Source organism: Schistocerca piceifrons, chromosome 8, assembly GCF_021461385.2.
Source record: "Schistocerca piceifrons isolate TAMUIC-IGC-003096 chromosome 8, iqSchPice1.1, whole genome shotgun sequence".
NCBI lineage: Eukaryota > Metazoa > Arthropoda > Insecta > Orthoptera > Acrididae > Schistocerca > Schistocerca piceifrons.
Window position 1 is genome coordinate 154,937,520 of NC_060145.1, and position 23,768 is coordinate 154,961,287.

At 42.5% G+C, this 23,768-nt stretch overlaps 1 protein-coding gene across 2 annotated transcripts in view; it reads left to right on the forward strand.

Annotated features, from left to right (window-relative positions):
- The window catches only part of LOC124711808 (prolactin-releasing peptide receptor-like), an 843,619-nt gene that overhangs the window by 467,340 nt on the left and 352,511 nt on the right, over positions 1–23,768 (forward strand). For both annotated transcript variants that reach the window (XM_047242031.1, XM_047242032.1), the window contains one exon: positions 19,385–19,584. In XM_047242031.1, coding sequence (XP_047097987.1) covers positions 19,385–19,584 — 200 coding nt within the window. The remainder of the gene's footprint in view (positions 1–19,384; positions 19,585–23,768) is intronic.

A 23,768-nucleotide genomic window follows, 5' to 3' on the forward strand; every position in this document is an offset into this window, starting at 1 on the left:
ATCACTTTGGTTCACTCCGAGACACCTGGACACTTCCCTTGTTGAGAGTCCTTCCTGGCACAAAGTAATAATGTGGACGTGATCGATCCGCGGTATTGACCGTCTAGGCGAAGTTGAACTACAGACAACACGAGCCGCGTACCTCCTTCCTGGTGGAATGACTGGAACTGATCGGCTGTCAGACCCCCCTGCGCCCAATAAGCGCTGCTCATGCATGCTTGTTTACATCTTTGGGCGGGTTTAGTGACATCTCTGAACAGTCAAAGGGACTGTGTCTGTGATACAATATCTACACTCAACGTCTATCTTCTGGAGTTCTGGGAACTGGGGTGATGCAAAACTTTTTTTGTGTGTCTACATTGCACTCAGTTGAATATAATTTACGACCTAAAATTGGCCAACAGACTACGATATGCTATGAGGTTGCCATTAAAGTTTATGGAACTTGTTCTCACAATATCAGTGTGTTAAAATACGTTGCACTGGTTTTTATGACCAAAAATTAGCCAACACACAATTAGATACTATCAAGTTAGCTTAGAGGAGTGTGACATCAAAAGATTGTAGCAGATTTGTAATTAATGGTGGGAAATTAAAAACTTCAGGAGCAACATTTCGACAGGCTCATCTTCAAATACTAGCATTTCTACAGGCATGTTTGTACACACACTACAGGTTACTCTAATGTCCCACATTTAAACAGTTTCTCCCAACTGGGACAGGACGGAAATAATAATGACACCTTCATTACAAACAAGCAAAAATACGGAAGAGGACATCGTATGGTCTGCGACATATTATAGCCGCTCGGCCTCCAGTGCCTCTTCACACATGCTGCCACTTCTGTGGCTGTGGTCAGCTGGCTAGAAAGTTACACTGGACTGTGGACCATGGTGTGGCCATCCGCTGTGGAATGAGAGTCTTCCATGTAATGCAAGGCTGAGGAAGCTATCTGATGAACTCCTGTTAAGACATTAAATGCCTGACCCTGTCCAGTGCTAGCAGCAGAAGCTGCGTCTAAAGGAAATGCATATTCACCAAGAATGATATAATTATAATGGTTAAGAAAACCGTGTATAATTACACATCTTATTCAGGCAGCGTGCATGGGTGAAGATGCTTCCATCTTAGCACTATGCAAGGTACATTCTGCATACAAGGACTGATAAAATGTATTAAGACACCCACAAGTGGACGTTAATACGGAGTGTGTCTACAATTCCAATCACATGCCATATTTTTAAAAAAAATTGTGACTGGCAAGACTGAGGCATGCACATGAGATTTGTGACACATTTTGAATTTCATTCTAAATAACAGTGCAACAGAACCTTTACATTCCAACATTGCTTAGAGTGCTTCATGTATTGAACAAATGATGTATTGTATATATTCATACTATTAGTATTGTTATTTCAGCTTTAAAAAAAATTACATGTTTCACATCCACGAGGATCTCCTCAGCACGGATCTATGGAACGAAAAACTAATCTAATCTATGTTCTATGTAAGATCTCTACATACAGCGAAATGAAGCGAAATATATGATAATTCTCTACGACAAGGTCTACATCACATGGAAGGATGAGACATAGACAGTGTTTAATAGCCACTAATATCTGAAGATTCAGAAAATTTGTAGTACTAGAGATTGCCTTCACCACACTCGTTAACCCTCTTCTTGACTATTGTTATGTGGTGTAGGATCATTACCAAACAGAAATGTAGGATGCCATCGGGAAAAAAGTTCAGAGAATGGCATCGGAAAAAAGTCTGAAGAAGGGCAGATCTCTTATGTATTACCGAGAAATAAATGAGTGTCTAGGACTCAGGATGACAATCTTATCCAACGCAGGTCCTCACACCTTTCAGCACACTATTTGCTTGATTGCACTGGTTCGATTTAGTGATTGAAAATGTAAGCATTTTAAGCGGTTTGAAATATTCTTGACAGCAAATCTGCAATTCCCTATGTTCTCGCCATTAACAAAGGCTCCTAAAATCTACAGTCTTCAATGTGTACATTACATTTATTCACAACACTCACCTTGATTTTGAAATGGAGTTTGTTTATCATTGACAGCATTTCTCTTTCCGTAATTACTACATCCCAGTATGACAACTATCCAGAACCATACCAATCCATCTTCATTTTTCTATAGTTTTAAACTACTTCAACAACTACGAAATTGCCCTGTTTCGTGATTTATGTGTGACAATGAAAGTACAGAGCCGGTTCATATTTTAAAATTTTATTTGCACGGGATAGTAGCTCCCATAGCACTGTCAAAGTCAGGAAACTCAGACAGGGCGATGGGCTTTCTCTCATTTAAGTTCCAAAATGTGAACAGTATTGTAGCAGTTTGCTATTTATTTGCACACTCGTGTATTACGGCAAGCAATCTACGTATAATATTTTGTAGGAACTTACATGGGATACCATGGATGAGAGACAAGAGCTTTCCGAGATGATCCTACTCTCTATATGAGGGCAGTACCTAAAATCAGGTGTGTAACACACAATTGTCCCTTATGGTGTTCTAGAGTATACTTCCATCATTTAACCGATGTCCATGTTCCTTTCATGTGCAAAGGATGTTTATTAGCAAAATCATAGTATTATCAATAATTTCTCATTTCAGTCATTCGGTAAGAGGTATGTGGGAGGAAGGAAACAATACATTGTCCGCAATGGACTCCCTCAGATTTTTTCGGCAGTAAACTTCTCTACGCTGCACAATGTCTCCCTTGCTGCAGTATGTTTATCACCCCGGGCCGACTAAATGACTGCGTATGTGCTGCTGTTTGTTAGATTTCTTCTGTTTCTTTTATTTATCCAACATGGTGTGGGTCCCAGACTGTTGTGCAATACTCAAAAATCGTCCAAATAATTGTTTTGCACACCACTTCTTGTTTATTGGATGAACTGTATTTTCCTAAGATTCTTCGAAATGTATCACTGTCCTACACCATATACTTTTGCTTTATATGATCTTTCCATTGTAGATCATTCTGGATGGCTATTTCTACACATGATATGCTTGGTATTGTTTCCACAATTATTGTAATCATACATTTCAGGATTTCATCTCCTGTGTGAGTGCAGTACGTTATATTTGGTTTTATTGTGTTTCTGTACCTATCAGTGATCCTCTCCTATTCGCTATTACTTTCTGGCACTGCTGTCTTCTTATAGCTAATGGCATCATCTGTGAACAGCCTACCCTGTCATTTAAACATACACTCTACAAATTAGTGTACTGTGCATGGTGGGGGCATCATGATACATTATCTCCTATTTCTCTCTCAGCTGATGATAGATGAAAAAATTATTGTATGCTTCTGTATGTGCCCCTAATTTCCCTGTGTTCGCTATGTCAGTTATACGTTGGTATTACAGTCTTCGTTCAATGCAGTTTCTTAAAATTTACTCCGCAACATTTCATGAAAAATGGATCTTTTTTTTGACGTTTTATCTTCATTTTTCGAATTTGGTGTACCAACCTGATACTATCACAGCAGCCTCTCTGAGCTTCCGACTTTGTCCATTGGATCATTTATTTTGTCACATGTACGTCTTGGGTCAGCCACAACCAAACAAACGATGTAACAAGATTTTATTTGCAAGAAGAGTTTTGTAATCATAAACAGACATTATGATAAGCAACATATACATCCTTTGTACAAATGCCGTAATTCCCTCCTCAAAACAAATACATTGGGAGGAAATTTAGAACTTTACATGTATTAAAGTGAGTCTTGTATCATAGCCTGACAAGTTTATTGCGTGCTTGTTCAGTAAAGCAATACATAGTGCAAACTCCCCATTAATATGCGACTTTCTTTATGGTCGTAATCCCATACACGGATCATTGACTGACTGGCAAAGTGCCCCCAGACAGTGCCCTCACCGGCTGGTGTGGCCGAGCGGTTCTAGGCGCTTCAATTTGGAACCGCGTGACCGCTACGGTCGCAGGTTCTAATCCTGCCTCGAGCATGGATGTGTGTGATGTCCTTAGGTTAGTTAGGTTTAAGTAGTTCTAAGTTCTAGGGGACTGATGACCTCAGATGTTAAGTCCCATAGTGCTCAGAGCCATTTGAACTATCTGAACAGTGCCCCCATTACACAACACATACTGTATGGAGTTCTTGGTCACAGATCCATGTTGTGGACAATGTAACACATTCAAAATTTAGCTGGAGGAATGGGAGTAAATCATTCATAATTGGTGTGCCATATAGGCCCACTATACTGGGAAAGTAGTTTGTTACAACTGTTTTGCTGTAACACAGTTATGTGTAGAGTTATAAATAGCAGCTTGCTTAATACCATGTTATTTAGTCAGGAAAACAGATGTCAGAGGATTTTGTAACTTTTGACTACGGAATCGTAGACAGTTAAGGAGTTTGTGGACAATATGCGTTCCTCCACAGATTCAGTGTTACCATCCTTTATAAGCAGACACAGATGAGAGTGGAGGTATATACAAATAGATGTTTCTTCATCCTTTAAAACAGTAAGCGTTCGTTCCTCTGTACATGTACCGCAAGGTGCGTAGTAACTTCCAATAGCTGTTTATGATAAATAGTGATGTATTCCCCATTTGTATCCAGACTTTTTTCGGATGTGGTATTCTAAGTAATTGTAAGTCTTACCTGCATACAGTCATTGGCCTTTGGTAACACAGTTTTCTTTAGTCATGTCACTGGCTACTGAGTCGTTAATTGTGTTTGAGATCTTTAATAGAGTCCATATGTAATAATGAAAACTATAGGCGGACAGAACACACATTGCCTTGGTTCCCCATCGCAATTCTTTTCCTGCATTCTTGTGTACAGAACAAGAGTTTTTACCACTTCAGGAAAGGAATGGCTCTTTGTCAGTTTACACCACAATAGAAGCAAACACAGCATAACCTTGAAAATAAGTAGCAGCTTAATACTATGTTATTTACTTGAGGAAAACGCACATCGGATTGGTATTTACTTGGGTATTTTATTGAAATTGTGTTAACATCTACAAACTACCAAGACGTCCCTAGAAGCTCGCACAGTCACTGCATCAGAGGTGGGTGTTTCTAATTTTACAGTATTTAGCTGACATTAGAATAGGAATTATGAGAAACTCTTTTATATACGGGGCAACCGCAGCTGTTACAAGGCATGATGTTAGGAAGAACTCCGCTCACAGCTGGTAAAATTGTTGTTTATTAAAACATGGCCATTTTCGCGGCTTTAAGCCGCATCGTCAGATAAACTTACGTGGTAAAAATTAAAGTGTCACCACATTTTTTTGGATATTAAAATTGGATAGTTAAATTAGTATAGTATTGACGATATTCTCTGAATAGTAAATTTTGTCTAGGAGCGATGGGTATACGTATGATCTTTTAACATTGTTAGTATATTTTAGACATTCCTTAACTAATTTTAATATCCGCAAAAAGTGGTGACAACGTACGTTGCTTTTTACCACGTAGGATCACCTGAGGATGCGGCTTAAAGCCGCGAAACCGGCTGTGAGCGGATTCTTCCTAACATCATAGGATTCATGACTGAGTATGCCTATGCAACCTAAACTATATAGAAAATCGTAAACGTTTGCTGATTCTCCATGTCCCCCATGTCTGAAATATAATGTAAACGAAAGTGTATTACTGTATGTCAGAGCAGTATAGTGTTTTATTACTGGGGCACTATAAGCATATCGACCAAAGAGACTGCATACACTTTGGTTACCACTCTATGCATATTATAACCCGCTACAATACTATTGGCAATATGAGAGCCTCATGTACATTTACACAACTACATAACAGTTACATTACAACAGCAGTGTTTATCCAGATGACGTGATACTCAGATTGCCCCTCCTACAGCAAAACAGGTAACGGCGTAAGTAATTTGCCCAGCGAGCAATGCTACAATGCTCATTGGCATACACGTGTCATGGAATTGGTAATGCTCTTTCTTCGGTAAGTGATGTGACAGCATGTCTGTTGCCGATCAGCAGCAGTCGGCTCAGCCAGAGTGATGCACATCGAATGTGCTCATCCCACAACCAACTGTAGCTGATGCTTGACTGTGGTTCCTCCCTGGAAACGTTTCTCGAGTTTTCAATCGATGGACGCAGATTAGCTCCTGTAATTCTACAAACTATGTTTATTTCTACTTTATGAACACTTCTTGCAATTATAAGCGAAATAAATAAGGTAACGCTTGTAAACATTTTTTGTGAGTTAGTGTTTCAATGCACGCTGTGATCCAGTAAAAACTTTCGGGTAAACTGTTAGGATTGCATAGACGCATAGTTCACGCGGTCGTCGCCTATCATGTCGTCTGTTCTCTTAATGTACAATGGACTGAAGGAAAAGGCCGTTCTGCTATTCACAACGTCAGACAAATCGTTCATAAATTCTATAAAACTGATTGCGTTTTTCTCTGCTGTATCTCTCTGTAGTTCCTTCTTAGTTGCTATACAATTTCTGACAGCTGCAGCAGAAAAGTGGCGAGGACTTGAATGGCTGCTTTAACATTTATTTGCTGGAAATAATCTAGTTGCTAAGTGCTGTCAGTGCGTTTTAAGAACATCAGTTTTACATGTTACTTTTATCAGTGTCTCATGTCTTCCTGATGTCAGCACTGTTGAAAGTGAAGTTGCCAGTAAGGGGATTGTTCAGTTAACTTTTGAATAACTATGGGATATCATAAATAGCAAAAACAAATGTTACCACACTATGTTTTGGACGTTTTATTAATTTCAGTTTCCATCTTACAGCTGAAAATAAATAATTAAAATGACATCCAAGTGGAAACAATGATTTAATAAAAAGTGATTTCAAATGGCTCCACTGTAGGAAGCACAGTGGTCGCATTATAACAACATTTAATGATAGTAAAATTTACAGAGATTCAGTGTTCGTCTTTCTTTATTAACTCTTACTCATAACTAATATAGTCATTCACTTGAATTAATCTCCAGTTCCGTAACCTTCCTTCACATTTGACGAAAAATCTGGTCAGTTTTCGTTCAGGACTTGGCTGGCTGATTTTATCAGTGCTGGTGTAATGGCAGGCATTCGGCATGACGACTCGATCCATTAGCCGTGCTATCTCAGAAAAAGCTGTACCTTACAGACACCAGACAGTGACATCCGATTTGGCACTCCACGTGTGGGGCCAAGGTTGTCACATATTTCAGCGAACGATATGCCATCTAGTGACTTGTGTCCTTAATGGGGGCTGCCTGCAAGAGCAAGCGGACGTTTACTGTTTCTTGAGTGATGAGAGCTGCTATTTACGTGTTTTATGCTCGAAATCTTCAATAAGGAATTGTTTAGTTCTATTCAACATATTGGTTCCTTCTCTTAAAACTCGTGGAGTGACATTGTTTGCAGGGGACAATACTTCTTATTCGGTAGTATCTATCTTTATTCCTATTTTGGAGGACATCATCCTCGACTGGGAAAAAATATGTTTCTCCAGCTTTAATATGTCGCATATGTGTAACACTTACGTCCTTATTACAGAGTCGGCATTGACAAGCTCTTCACAGTTTACAGGTAACTAATTATAATTACAAGCAGGCAGAGCACAATGTTTAATCTCCTCTCGTTCTTGGTTGTCCGGGAAGTGGAACTGCACCACAGTCAGCTTCAATGTGCTCTTATTATCCCAACAGACAAACTGAAGAACACTGTAAAAAATAACATAGAAGCTTTTTTATACTCTGTCTGATAACTGACAACACATGGCAGTGATTGGCACAAAGTACAGCGTGCAATAAGCACATTTTAAGAAAAACGCTAATTGGTAGTATATAGACAGTCAAATGGTTCAAATGGCTCTGAGCACTATGGGACTCAACTGCTGAGGTCATTAGTCCCCTAGAACTTAGAACTAGTTAAACCTAACTAACCTAAGGACATCACACACATCCATGCCCGAGGCAGGATTCGAACCTGCGACCGTAGCGGTCTCGCGGTTCCAGACTGCAGCGCCAGAACCGCGCTGCCACTTCGGCCGGCCTATAGACAGTCCCCCAGAGTGTCAAATATGTACAGCCCAGTACATACTTATAAATCGTAACATGCAGTCTGATAATAAGATGCTCTATAGTCAAGGAAGATGCGGAAGTTTCTCCTTGACATGTTTGAGGGCACTTTGTAAAACTGATGAGAATGGTACCAAAAGGATTCAAGGACATTTATGACTTCAGTACACAAGAAAAATCTGTTTGTACAAATTACTGTTAGGATTTGTATGTGCTTAAAAATGATAATTACGTTGTAAACGTGGAGGACTGGATATTGTGCATAAACTTCAACACTATTTACGATTCGGTAGTCAACTTACCTACGTTATACAGTGCTCTGGTATGCATCTTTCTGACAAAAGAACATGGTACTAATCTGCTACTTACAACTCCATACATAATTATGTTACAGAAAAACAGCTGTAAGAAATCTTTTGGCTGTCAAGTCTTGGTTCAAATGGTGTAGTCTTATTTGGTACAACACTACACCTAAGGAGGAACGTATTAATGCTATTCCTGTAACAATATTTTGAATGTATTGGATAGCTCCACACAGCAGGCATTTTGTAATGTGGGCACAGTCCGGAGGCACTTTGCCAGTCAGTCAGTGATTCGTGTATGGATTACGAATATCAAAAACGCCACAAACAAATTCGGGGTTTGCGGTAGGCCCCGCTTTACTGCGCAGCGATGAAATACACACTGAAGGGCCAAAGAAAATGGTACACCTGCTTAATCTCATGCAGGGCCTCCGCGAGCACGCAGAAGTGCCGCAACGCGGCGTGACATGGACTCGACTAATGTCTGAAGTAGTGCTGGTGGGAATTGACAGCATGAGCCCTGCAAAGTTGTCCATAAATCCGTAAGAGTACGAGGGGATGAAGATCTCTTCTGAACAGCATGTTGCTAAACATCTCTGATATGCTCAATAATGTTCATGTCTGGTGAGTTCGATGGCCAGCGGCAACGCTTAAACTCAGAGGAGTGTTCCTGGAGCCGTTCTGCAGCAACTCTGGACGTATGGGGTGTTGCATTGTCCAGCTGGAATAGCCCAATGGACATGCATGGATGCAGGCGATCATACAAGATGCTTACGTACGTGTCACCTGACAGAGTCATATCTAGACATATCAAGGGTCCCATATCACTCCAACTGCATATGACCCACACCATTACAGAGCGTCCACTATATTGAACAGTCCCCGCTGACATGCAGGGTTCATGGATTCATGAGTTGTCTACATGCCTGTACACGTCCATCCACTTGATACGATTTGAAACGAGACTCGTCCGACCATGTTTCTAATCATCAACACTCCAATGTTGGCGTTGACAGGCCCAGGCCAGGCGTAAAGCTATGTGTCGTGCAGTCATGAAGGGTACAGGAGTGGTCCTTCGGCTCCGAAATACCATATTGATGATGTTTCATTGAGTGGTTAACAAGTGACACTTGTTAATGACCCAGCAGTGAAATCTGCAGCAATTTACGGAAGGGTTGCACTTCTGTCACCTTGAAGGATTCCCTTCGGTTGTCGTTGGTCCTGTTCATACAGGATCTTTTTCCGGCCTCATCGATGCCGGATTGCTCACATCCACGGCACACTCATGAAATGGATGTACGGGAGAAGCCCCACTTCGTCGCTACCTCGGAGATGCTATGTCCGACCGCTGTTGCGCCGACTATAAAACCACGTTCAAACTCACTTAAATCTTGATAACTTGGCATTGTAGCAGCAGTACCCGATCTAACAACTGCGTCAGACACTTGTTGTCTTACATAGGCGTACCGGACGCAGCGCTGTATTCTGCTTGTTTACATATCTCTGTATTCGAAAACACATGCCTGTACCAGTTTCTTTGGCGCTTTAGTGTATCTGCCACGCTACGCTCTAAGAGTCATTTTAAAACGCTCTAAAAAGAAAAAGAATACGTATCATGACGGAAATAAATAGATGCGACGTACATTTACAGAAAAACAAATGATCATAGTTTCAGAAAAGTTGGATGATTTATTCACGAGAAGGAGCCTCACAAACTGGTCCTCCTTTCAACCATGCAAGAAATTATTCGCTTTGGTATTCACTGATGTAGTTGTTGGATGTGCTCTTGACGGATCCGTTCCAATGGCACGCTGGACTGGACCCGAAATGGTTGGAGGACCTTGCCAATAACGCTGCAACGTTCTCAGTTCAGGAGAGATACGGGGACCTTGGTGGACTAGGAAGATTTTGGCAAGCATGAAGGCAAGTAGTAGAAACTCTCGCCGTGTACGGGCAGGAGTTATCTTGCTGAAATGAAAGCCCAGGATGGCTTGCACCGAAGGACAACGAAACAGGGCGTAGAATATCGTCCACACATAGCTGTGCTGAAAGGGTGCCCCGGATGGCAGCCAAAGGCGTCCTGCTATGAAGAGGAATTGTACCCCAGACCATACTTTTGTTATCGGGTCGTATGGGCGGCGACGGAGGGTTGGTATCCCACCGCTGTCTAGGGCGTGTCCAACACGTCTCCGGCCTGGAATCTCACTGACTGAAATAGAACTGTTTTCAGAGATGAGTACCACTTCGAACTGAGTCCGGACGACTAGTTATTTACATCTCTGTATCTTATAGTGTCAGACTCCACTAACAACCTGGTGGTGACGTCACTGTTTGTAAAGGAATTATTAGGTCATAAACTGTCGTAAGTGAAGTGTAATGTATTCCAATATAATTGAAATTCGAGATGAAGCTCTTTGCCTTTTCTTTGATTTTATAATATGCCAGTAAGCGCAGGGCAATGTATTTTAATAACCTGATAATGTTAGAGCAAATTTCTTATGGTTTTTAAAAACTTTTTTTATGTAATTGATCATTTGCAGTGTGCAGGTGTTTATTCTGGTAGTTGCATGATATGTGGCTTGAATTTCTCACACTCATATAAATTTCAAAATGTTTGGGCAGCTATTTTTGTATTTGAAGTGATTTTTGTGTTATAAATTGTAGTACTGTAAATGAGTATAAATATAGATGCAGAAATAGTATGGTAATGGGTCGTGGATTATAAGTGTTAAGGTAATTGGGTCTGGCTAAAATAACTAGTGGATAAAAGCAGAAATCGCCTAGTGGATTGAGGTTTGCTTACGCAGCGACTATTTCTTGCGACATAATATATAATAATCAATGTAAGGTGGGTTATGAATTAAAGTCATTAAGAGAGCTGACATTCTTTAAAGTGTGCTGCCTTCCTCAACTTTAATGACGAATAAGATAATGCCCGTTTGAAATTCCTGCCACCCAGTTAACCTAGAGGACTGGGTGAAGATCCTGAGGGGCGGGAGAGGGGCCACGTACATTGATTGAGACACATGTTGCTTACATAATGAGACGTCTCAACAAAGCCGAGATGTGGCAAAAATGCCGTCGGCAATGCAATGCCGTCCAACCGACTACTCGCGTTTCGTAATAACAGTATGACACACCAAATGTCACGAAACTTTCAACGGATTTGTTTACGTACAGAAACTGTTCTATATCCTAAATCGGTGCGAGAATTTTCAAATCGTCAGAAAAAACGTAAGCTCCATGTAAAGATGAATAATATATATATCCACAAGAACAAATGTGGTATGTCACAAGTCTGAATTCGGTAGGGAAGCGCGAAGTCTCAAAAAGGAAATTTAAAGTCTAATTCTAATTTTAGTGGATGTCACTGAAGTGGAATGGGAAGAAGCTAAGAGTTTCTGGTTAGAGGAATATAGGGTAACATCAACAGCAATGGCAATGGCAAATGGAATAATAGGAGCGTGACGTGTTATGAATGGAAAGGCAGAGAAGACTGAATTACTGTGGACAGTACAGTACAGCAAAGAAACACCAACAAAAATAGTTCAGGTATATACACGAACGGCAGAAGCAGAAGACGAAGAAACAGAGAAAGTATAAGGGAATATGGAATAAGCAACTTAGTATGTAACGGGAGATGAAATCTAAGCATCATTGTGGACTGGAACGCTGCAGCAGTGAAATGAATAGAAGACAGAGTTACGAGAATTCGGTAATAGGAATGGAGGGAAGAAAGACTAATACAGTTCTCCAATAAATTTCAGCTAATAATAGCGAGTATACTGCTCAAAAATCATGCGAGAAGGAGATATACAATCCTCTTAAAAAGCCTGTACACGTGATTATACGAGCTAGATTACATCAGGGTGAGCCAAAACAAAACGTCAGGGTGGGCCAGAAATTACGAAACAAGACACTGAATATTAAGGCTTCCTGTGAAAAAGCTATAAACTCGTATCAAAGTTTAGGAACGAAGAAGAGTAGGCTGAAGTTGAGATATCTGTTAGGAAGACTGAATGTATAATGAAGTAATTTTCTGATGTTGTTGGTACTGCGATAATGATTACCATGGTGCGCACTTCAGTTGAAGACAAGTGAAAAATTTAGCAAATGAAATATTCGAAGTCTGGCAGAAGGAAGCTCATACACAAGAAATGCTGGCCTGGTGCGAGGTGAGCCGTTTGGTGGACTCCCGTGGAGAAGAATCCAAAGGGAAGAAAACATTCAATAGCGCTGCTGACGATGTCCACTGCTTGCTACAACATGTAATATCTACCTCGTTTTCTATGTCAGTAAACGCCCCGCTTGCAAATTTCCTAGCTGGAGGCACATCTCCAGGCGTGCAGTGTATTATCTCTTTTCATAAATTACTCTTTACGCTTGGTCGACACCAAACTCGTTTCCATAATAGAAACTGCGGTGCGCGGCGAATGCTACTCTTGCCGATCGTAAGTAGATCTAGGAACTCTCGCTCGGAATCCTTCTCATAGCTGAGTCGCTGTTTAGCTTGACGAGTAATACCCCAGGATGCCACACTCCCTTTGCCGGCAGAGCGCAAATGCGAAAAAAGAGAAAATATGAAACTGGAAAAGACTCTTCTCCATCTTCTTTAATTTACTTAATATATTCATCTTTAGTGACCTTTTTTGCGTACATTACCTTATACTAACCGTATTTTATCAGAATTACCTCATAGGTTGTGGGCAAATCGTATAGGGAAGCAAGAGGGTCGATTCTTGAGAAGAGTTTTGGATAAGAAGCACCTTTATAAGGCAACTGCAAGAAAGTAAGATTTTCCCAGTAATTTAAATATTTAAATAGAAAAAGAATGATCTGCAGTAGGAGTTAGAGTGCAGACTACTCCAACACGTCCATCCCAACAGTATTGCTTCCAGAAAACGTTATTGTAATAAAAAATAAAAAGGGTAAATGTCCACGTTGTTCATCGTGAACGACCATGGTCCATAAATAGTATTCGATTACAGCGACAAGGAAGCCACATGGCGGCGTCACTGTTCATCCGAGTTGTCATCATGTTAAGAATGCATTCGCCACTACGTGATCAAAAGTATCCGGATACCTGGCTGAAAAGGACTTACAAGTTCGTGGCGCCCTCCGTCGGTAATGCTGGAATTCAGTATGGTGTTGGCCCACACTTAGCCTTGATGACATCTACCACTCTCGCAGGCATACATTCGCACAGGTGCTGGAAGGTTTCTTGAGCAATGGCAAACTATTCTTCACGGAGTGCTGCACTGAGGAGAGGTACCAATGTCGGTCGGTGATGCCTGGCATGAAGTCGGCGTTTCAAAACATGTGCTATAGGATTCAGGTCAGGACTTTGTATAGGCCAGTCCATTACAGGGCCAGAAGATTGTTAAAACATCAGTGTAGGTCTGTGCTGTGATAATGCCACGCAAAACAACAAGGGGTGCAAGCTCCTTCCATGAAAAACACGACCACGCCATAATGCCACGCAAAACAACAAGAGGTGCAAGCTCCATCCATGAAAAACACGACCACGCCATAACACTACCGATTCCTAATTTTATTGTTGGCACTACACACGCTGGCAGATGACGTTCACCAGGTATTCGCCATACCCACACTCTGCCATCGTATGGCTACGTTGTGTACTGTGATTCGTCACTCCACACAACGCTTTCCCACTGCTCAACTGTTCAATATTTACGTTGTTTACACCAAGCGAGGCGTCGGTTGGTATTTGAAGGCGTGATGTCTGACTTATGAGCAGCCGCTCGACCACGAAATACGAGTTTTCTCACGTCCTTCGTAACTGTCATAGTACCTGCAGTGAGTCCTGATGCAGTTTAGAATTCCCGTGTGATTGTCTGGATAGATGTCTGCCTGTTACACATTACGAACGTCTTCAACTTTCGACAGTGTCTGTCAGTCAACAGACGACGTCGGCCCGTACACTTTTGTGCAGTACATGTCCCTTCACGTTTCTACTTCACTATCGCATCGGAAACAGTGGACCTAGGGATGTTTAGGAGCGTGAAATTCTCGCGTACAGACGTATGACACAAGTGACATCCAGTCACCTGACCACATTCGAAGTCCGTGAGTTTCGCAATGTGTAATGAATACTGAGGCCGCTGATAAAGAGTACCTGGCAGCAGGTGGCAGCACAATGCACCTAATATGAAAAAGTATGTTTTGCGGATGTCCTGATACTTTTGATCACATAGTGTATCTATATCCCATTGCGATTATACTGGCTGTGTTATTTATGAGATAATATACACACATCAAATCACCTCGGTTCCGATGGTTCCGGAAGCTGTACAGAAAATTGGAATAAAGATCAACATAAACATCGTTTTCGCCCTTTTTATTGCTCACGAAAACCACACATTGCATTTTGTACCACCATACAGCGAGACCTTCAGAGTTGGTAGTCCAGATTGTTGGACACACCGGTACCTCTAATACCCAGCAGTACGCACTCTTGCATTGATGCATGCCTGTATTCGTCGTGGCATACTATCCACAAGTTCATCAAGGCACTGATGGTCCAGATTGTCTTACTCCTCAGCGGCGATTCGGCGTAGATCCCTCAGATGGGTTTGTGGGTCACATTGTCTCTAAACCGCCCTTTTCAATCTATCCCAGGCGTGTTCGATAAGGTTCACGCTGGCCACTCTTGTCGAGCGATGTCGTTATCCTGAAGGAAGTCATTCACAAGATGTGCACGATGAGGGCGGTAATTGTCATCCACGAAGACGAATGCCTCGTCAATGTGCTGCCGATATGGTTGCACTATCGGTCGGAGGATGGCACTCACGTATCGTACAGCCGTTACGGTGCCTTCCATGACCACCAACGGCATACGTTTGCCCCACATAATGCCACCCCGAAACAGCAGGGAACCTCCACCTTGGTGCACTCGCTGGACAATGTGTCTAAGGCGTTCAGCCTGACCGTGTTGCCTCCAAACACGTCTCCGACGAGTGTCTGGTTGAAGGCATATGCGACACTCATCGGTGAAGAGAACGCGATGCCAATCGTTAGTGGTCCATTCGGCATGTTGTTGGGCCTATCTGTACCGCCCTGCATGGTGTCGTGGTTGCAAAAATGTGCCTCGCCATGGACGTCGGGAGTGAAGTTGCGTGTATCATGCAAGGTGGCCTTGCCGACAGTGTTGCTCCGAGCTATAATCCGTAGGTAGCGGTCATCCACTGCAGTAGTAGCCCTTGGGCGCCCTGAGCGAGGTATGTCATCGACAGTTCCTGTCTCTCTGTACATGTCCGAACAACCTCACTTTGATTCACTCCTAGACGCTTGGACACTTCCCTTCTTGAGAGACCTTCCTGGCACAAAGTAACTATGCGGACGCGATATAACCGCGGTATTGACCGTCTAGGCATGGTTGAACCTCAGATATTACGAGCCGTCTACCTCCTTCCTGGTGGAATGACTGGAACTGATCGGCTGTCGGACCCTCTGTGTCTACCAGGCGCTGCTCATGCATGGTTGTTTACATCTTTGGGCGGGTTTAGTGACACCTCTTAACAATCAAAGGGACTGTGTCTGTGACACAATATTCACAGTCAATGTCTATCTTCAGAAATTGTGGGAACCGGGGTTATGCAAAACTTTTTGTGATGTGTATTATAGTAGGTGTGGCTTTTTTTTAAGGTGTATATTACAGGGTTCTATTTGATGAATAATAATAACAGTACTTTGAGGCTATCAATTTATGTGACCGGATCCCCGGTTGCTTGTAACAGGTGTCACAAAGACATGCTATAATGGGATTATCTAAGTTTATTTATTATTATGTTTTGAAATGTGTGACATATTTAGGTTCCTATGAGACTAATAATTATAATAATAATAATATCAGTACATTCCCCGGATTTAGAGCTGATTGAACACATACTTGACACTTCTTGCCGAAAGACTGCTGCCATAGCGTCATTGTCATGATACATAACTGACATCCGCAGAGGACGTGTCCAGCAAAAGACTTTGGAATAAGCCATCGTAGATGCCCTGATACCCAGCGTCGGGAGACTGTGGCATTACCGCCAGTCCCGTAATGAGAGGTTTAATGTAAAGGGTGTCAAAGGTGTAGAATTAATTCAGCAATTAGCTACTGAGGACGATACAATAAACGCGCCATAGAGGCAACCCACGTTGAAGAAGGACAAGTAGCACAATGCTGTACAGTTCATAGAAGTTTTTATGATTTAGCTAACAGGTTACCTTGCTAAGGGCCACACTCGGAAATTTTCATCAAATTTAGCCTCTATCTTGCGAGTGAGCAAGATGACAGGCATCAGTTTTCGAAAGCTATAAGCGATCATACCAATGTGGTTATCACTATTAAAACGTTACATACAGTAGGGAAAAGGTCGGATAAAATATCTCATGGAGGTACCGGCTCTCAGTTGAAAATTGTTTCGATAAGTGCCGAAGTGTTAAGGAATACCACTCAATTCATGATAAGAAGATTGCAGCACTGCATTAATACCAATGGTCATCACTTCGGCACTTTCTTTAAATGAACGTTCATGCCACCTTTTTGACCTTCAAAGACCTTACTGTTACACATCACTGGATTCGTCTCGATAGCCGCCATAAAAAAATGAATACCAAACTATAGTATCCCATTAAAAAAAATTAAATTGACCTTCATGTCTCTGACTCGACCTTACCTAACAACAAAGAACCAACGTCATATTATGGCCCCCATTGTCCCATGCAACCTCTGTCCCACAATCTTTTCAGCTACTGTCATAATCTCGGAGCTATTGTAAGTGGTAATAGTTAGTCACCCTGTATGTATACACTACTGGCTATTAAAATTGCTACACCACGAATATGACGTGTTACAGACGCGAAATTTAACCGACAGGAAGAATATGCTGTGATATGCAAATGGTTAGCTTTTCAGAGCATTCACACAAGGTTGACGCCGGTGGCGACACCTACAACGTGCTGATATGAGGAAAGTTTCCAACCGATTTCTCATACACAAACAGCAGTTGACCGACATTGCCCCGTGAAACGTTGTTGTCATGCCTTGTGTAAGGAGGAGAAATGCGTACCATCACGTTTCCGACTTTGATAAAGGTCGGATTGTAGCCTATCGCGATTACGGTTTATCATATCGTGACACTGCTGCTCGCGTTGGTCGAGAACCAATGACTGTTAGCAGAATATGGAATCGGTGGGTTCCGGAGGGTAACAAAATGGTTCAAATGGCTCTGAGCACTATGGGACTAAACATCTGAGGTCATAAGTCCCCTAGAACTTAGAACTACTTAAACCTAACTAACCTAAGGACATCACACACATCTATAACCGAGGCAGGATTCGAACCTGCGACCGTAGCGGCCGTGCGGTTCCAGACTGAGGAGGGTAACACGGAACGCCATGTTTGATCCCAACGGCCTCGTATCACTAAGAGCCGAGATGACAGGCATCTTATCCGCATGGCTGTAACGGATCGTGCAGCCACGTCTCGATCCCTGAGTCAACAGATGGGGACGTTTGCAAGTCAACAACCATCTGCACGAACAGTTCGACGACGTTTGCAGCAGCATGGACTATAAGCTCGGAGACCATTGGTGCTGTTACCCTTGACGCTGCATCACAGACAGGAGCGCCTGCGATGGTGTACTCAATGACGAACCTGGGTGCACGAATGGCGAAGCGTCATTTTTTCGCATGAATCCAGGTTCTGTTCACAGCATCATGATGGTCGCATCCGTGATTGCCGAGACCGTGGTGAACGCACATTGGAAGCGTGTATTCGTCATCGCCATACTGGCATATCACCCTGCGTGATGGTATGGGGTGCCATTGGTTACACGTCTCGGTCACCTCTTGTTTGCAATTACGGCACTTTGAACAGTGGACGTTACATTTCAGATGTGTTACGACCCCTGGCCTTACCCTTCATTCGATCCCTGCGAAACCCTACATTTCTGCAGCATAATGCACGACCGCATGTTGCAGGTCCTGTACGGGCCTTTCTGGATACAGAAAATGTTCGACTGCATTCTCCAGATCTCTCACCAATTGAAAACGTTTGGTCAATGGTGGCCGAGCAACCGGCTCGTCACAATACGATAGTCACTACTCTTGAGGAACTGTGGTATCGTGTTGAAGCTTCATGGGCAGCTGTACCTGTACACGCCATACAAGCTCTGTTTGAATCAATGCCCAGGCGTATCAATGTCGTTATTACGGCCAGAGATGGTTGTTCTGGGTACTGATTTCTCAGTATCTATGCACCCAAACTGCGTGATAATGTAATCTCATGTCAGTTCTAGTATAATATATTTGTCCAATGAATACCCGTTTATCATCTGCATTTCTTCTTGGTGTAGCAATTTTAATGGCCAGTAGTGTATGTAGTATGTGTTCCTTCAGGGATCTCCTCAGTGCGGATGCACACCAGGCTCGAACCTTTATTGAAATCGACGAAATGCTGCGAGTAATAAGAATAGTGGGCAAGGGGTCTACATTAGTAGTGTGTGTGGATAGGCTGAGATTTTAGATCCGATATGATGCCAGGGTAGTCCATGTAACTATAATGAACACTGTGTCGAGATGGCTTAGTGTTCAGAGCATCTGCCAAGTAAGCATGAGACAGAGGTTCGAATCCCCCCATCTGGTACAGATTTTCAGTCTTCCCCATTGACTTAAGTCAATGCCCACTGACAACCAAGAAATGTCTGTGATTCCCTTGAGTCTTAGCGCACCTAGCCTGCTGGATCAAAATGGTGTCTCATCCTTCGGACATGTAGGAAAGAACAGACAATCCATACATGGTTTTCAGGTGGATCACTTGAGTGCAAATGACAGCTCTGACAATGCACTGCCATCATATACCTTGTGTAAGCGATTCTACCGACATTGTACGTATACATATCTCTGTACCATGACCTTTGTCGCCCCATTGTATGTTCCATACGAGGGCCGAGAGGGTTAACACAACAGCAATATGGACTGCGCAGTACTAAGGGACGTGTGGGTGCGGACTGCGCAGGCATCTACGACGTTCCGGCGGCTGTGGTGGCGCTGCTGTCCCTGTGCTACGGCTCCATCTCGGTGCTGGCCGTGGTGGGCAACGCGCTCGTCATGTGGATCGTGGCCACGTCGCGCCGCATGCAGAACGTCACCAACTGCTTCATCGCCAACCTGGCGCTCGCCGACATCGTCATCGGCCTCTTCGCCATCCCCTTCCAGGTAGGTTCACCGTCTGTACCACCGCTACTTTCTCTTTCTTCCACACCAGGGCTTGCCCAAAATAACTACATTTTGTGTCGTATGAATTTTGTTGTTGTTGTTGTTGTTGCTGTTGTGGTCTTTAGTCCTGAGACTGGTTTGAAGCAGCTCTCCATGCTACTCTATCCTGTGCAAGCTTCTTCATCTCTCAGTGCCTACTGCAGCCTACATCCTTCTGAATCTGCTTAGCGTATTCATCTCTTGGTCTCCCTCTACGATTTTTACCCTCCACGCTGCCCTCCAGTACTAAATTGGTGATCCCTTGATGCCTCAGAACATGTCCTACCAACCGATCCCTTCTTTTAGTCAAGTTGTGCCACAAATCCCTCTTCTCCCCAATTCTGTTCAATACCTCCTCATTAGTTGTGTGATCTACCCATCTAATCTTCAGCATTCTTCTGTAGCACCACATTTCGAAAGCTTCTATTCTCTTCTTGTCTAAACTATTTATCGTCCATGTTTCACTTCCATACGTGCCTACACTCCATACAAATACTTTCAGAAACGACTTCCTGACACTTAAATCAATACTCGATGTTAACAAATATCTCTTCTTCAGAATCGCTTTCATTGCCATTGCCAGTCTACATTTTATATCCTCTCTACTTCGACCATCATCAGTTATTTTGTTCCCCAAATAGCAAAACTCCATTACTACTTTAAGTGTCTTATTTTCTAATTTAATTCCCTCAGCATCACCCGACTTAATTCGACTACATTCCATTATCCTCGTTTTGCTTTTGTTGATGTTCATCTTATACCCTCATTTCAAGACACTGTCCATTCCGTTCAACTGCTCTTCCAAGTCCTTTGCTGTCTCTGATAGTATTACAATGTCATCGGCGAACCTCTAAGTTTTTATTTCATCTCCATGGATTTTAATACCTACTCCGAATTTTTCTTTTATTTCCTTTGCTGCTTGCTCAATATACAGATTGAATAACATCGGGGAGAGCCTACAACCCTGTCTCACTTCCTTCCCAACCACTGCTTCCCTTTCATGCCCCTCGACTCTTATAACTGCCATCTGGTTTCTGTACAAATTGTAAATAGCTTTTCGCTTCCTGTATTTTACCCCTGCCACCTTCAGAATTTGAAAGAGCGTATTCCAGTCAACATTGTCAAAAGGTTTCCCTAAGTCTACAAATGCTAGAAACATAGGTTTGCCTTTCCTTAAAGTTTCTTCAAAGATAAGTCGTAGGATCAGTATTGCCTCACGTGTTCCAACATTTCTACGGAATCCAAACTGATTTTAAATTTTGATATCCTTTACAAAACAATCTCTAGTCATTCCTTCCATTGCTGAATGGCATTAAGCATAATTTTTATTTGTGTCGTGGACTCTCCCCTGAGTGTGAGTCGACGTATATCACGTATCGATTTATTTCTCCCTTTTTCTATGTGGGTGCATACACCGCAAGCCATCAAACGGTGCATGGCGGAGGGTGCATTGTACCGCTCCCAGTCCTTTCCGTTCCTGATTCACACCAAAATAGAGGAAGGGAAAAATGTCTATCTACAATATATGAACGAAAGTATCCGGACACCCCCAAAAACATACTTTTTCACATTAGGTGTATTGTGCTGCCATCAAACTTCCAAGTACTCCGCATCAGCGACCTCCCTATTCGTTAGGCATCGTGAAAGACCAGAATGGGGCGCTCCGCGGAAGTCACGAACTTTGACCGTGGTCAGGTGATTGGGTGTCACTTGTGTCATACGTCTGTACGTGAGATTTACACTCTCCTAAACATCCCTAGGTCCATTCTCTCGGATGTGATAGCGAAGTGGAAACCGAAGGGACACATAAATCACAAAAGCGTACATGCCGACCTCGTGTGTTGACTGACAAAGACCGCCGACAGTTGAAGAGAGTCGTAATGTGTAATAGGTAGACATCTGTCCAGACCATCACACAGGAATTACAAACTGCATCACGATCCTCTGCAAGTACTATGGCAGTTAGGAGGGAGGTGAGAAAACTTGGATTTCATGGCCGAGTGGCTGTTCATAAGTCACACATCACGCCGGTAAATGCCAAACGACGCCTCGCTTGGTGTAAGGATCGCGAACATTGGACGATTGAACAGTGGAAAAACGTTGTGTAGAGTGACTAATCAGAGTACACAATGTCGAGATCCGATGGCAGGGTGTGGGTATGGCGAATGCCCGGAGAACGTCGTCTGCCAACGTGTGTTGTGCCAGCAGTAAAATTCGGAGGTGTTGGTGTTATGGCGTGGTCGTGTTTTTCATGGAGGCGGCTTGCACCCATTGCGGTTTTGCGTGGCACTAATACAGCACCGGCCTACCTTGATATTTAAAGCACCTTCTTGGTTCTCACTGTAGAAGAGCAATTCGGGGATGCGATTGCATCTTTCAACATGATCGAGCACCTGTTCATAATGTACGGCCTGTGGCTGAGTGGTTACACGACAATAACATCCCTGTAATGGACTGGCTTGCACAGAGTCCTGACATGAATCCTATAGAACGTCTTTGGTATGTTGTGGAATGCCCATTTTATGCCAGGCCACACCGACCTACATCGATACCTCTCCTCAGTGCAGCACTTCGTAAAGAATGGCTGCCATTCCCCAAGAAACGTTCCGGCACCTGACTGAACGTATGCCTGCGACAGTGGTAGGTGTCATCAAGGCTAAGGGTGGGCCAACACCATACCGAATTCCAGCATTATCGATGGAGGACGCCACAAACTTCTAAGATATTTTCAGCCAGGTGTCCGGATACTTTTGATCACATAGTGTATATGCTCTGCACGAGATATGTTTGTGGCAGCACAATCGCTATTTAATATGTCACAAATTCTGGTTCACTAAATTATCTTAAATGTTTCGGGAAAAGAAAGTATCTTTTTGACCAAGCTTTCCCGTATGATTTCATGAAAAATTGCCGTAGTACTCGTTTACTGATCGAATCAGCCGGTCACAAATTTTGCAGCCTATGTCTGAGTTACTTTGACGTCTTCGTGTAATCCATTAGGCATTCGAAACACTCGAGCAGTATTCAAGATTGGGTCGCACCAGCTTTCTATACGCGTATATGATCTACAGTTTGTTCCCAGATAATTAATTCGTTCATTCACCTTTTCTGCCATCGATATCTCGTGCTCGATCCATTTCATTTTGCTTCGCAATGTTTTATCTAGGTATTTAATCGTCTTGACTGTGTCAAGCACCACCAATAGTCAATTCGACAATTATAATATTTTTTCTTAATCTTCATCAACTAACTTTTTTCTACATTTGTAACAAGTTTTCATTCGTCAAACCAAGCAGAAATTCCGTTAAGTCATGTTGCATCCTGCTACAGTTACTCAACGATGGCACTTCCCCGTTCACTACTGCCTTATCATCAAACAGATCCAGATTATTATTTATTTCAAGTTTCTGCTACCAGTCACATTTTACTTTATGCTTAATCTAACATAATGCAACGCGTTTCGAACATGTTTTGTTCATTTTCAAGTGTTTGTACACACTTACATACATACATACATCGAGAAATGTTACTTAAACAGTTTTAAACTAGATTAATCTGGAAAACATTGTTTTTGCTGTAGCTGCTGGTGTGTCATTTGGGGGGGGGGGGGGGGGGAAGGAGGGGGGCAGTGTATATCTAGAAATCGAAGTCTGTGATGTCTTCTGCTGGTTTACTCCTTTGTTGTTGGTTATGTATATCACAGCCTGTATAGGATGCAGATAGATTTGCGTCAATTATGTGTTACGAAAATAGTGTGAAAGGCTTTTATATGACAGTTGATCACTTACAGTTAAATCCTCTTGTTGCTACACTTGTATCACTGGTCAATTGACATTACACTATTGCGCATTATATTTTGTCACTGAATGCCACTGCACAAATTGCTTCGATGTTATACACACAACGCAAGATGGCGGACTGTAGCATGTGAGTCTGTATCGATTATTGAGTTTTTGTATCGATGTTCTTGGTTCTAGTCTATTATTTACATTAGCCTTTAGTGAATCTATTGAGTTAGAACTGGCTTAAGACTGTTGAAGAATTTTGAGTATTTGAATACGGTTATTTCATTTAGAATGTTATCTCCATTCGTTGTGTTATGTATGAAAATTTCCATTTCTTCCATGATATCCATTATTTTACTT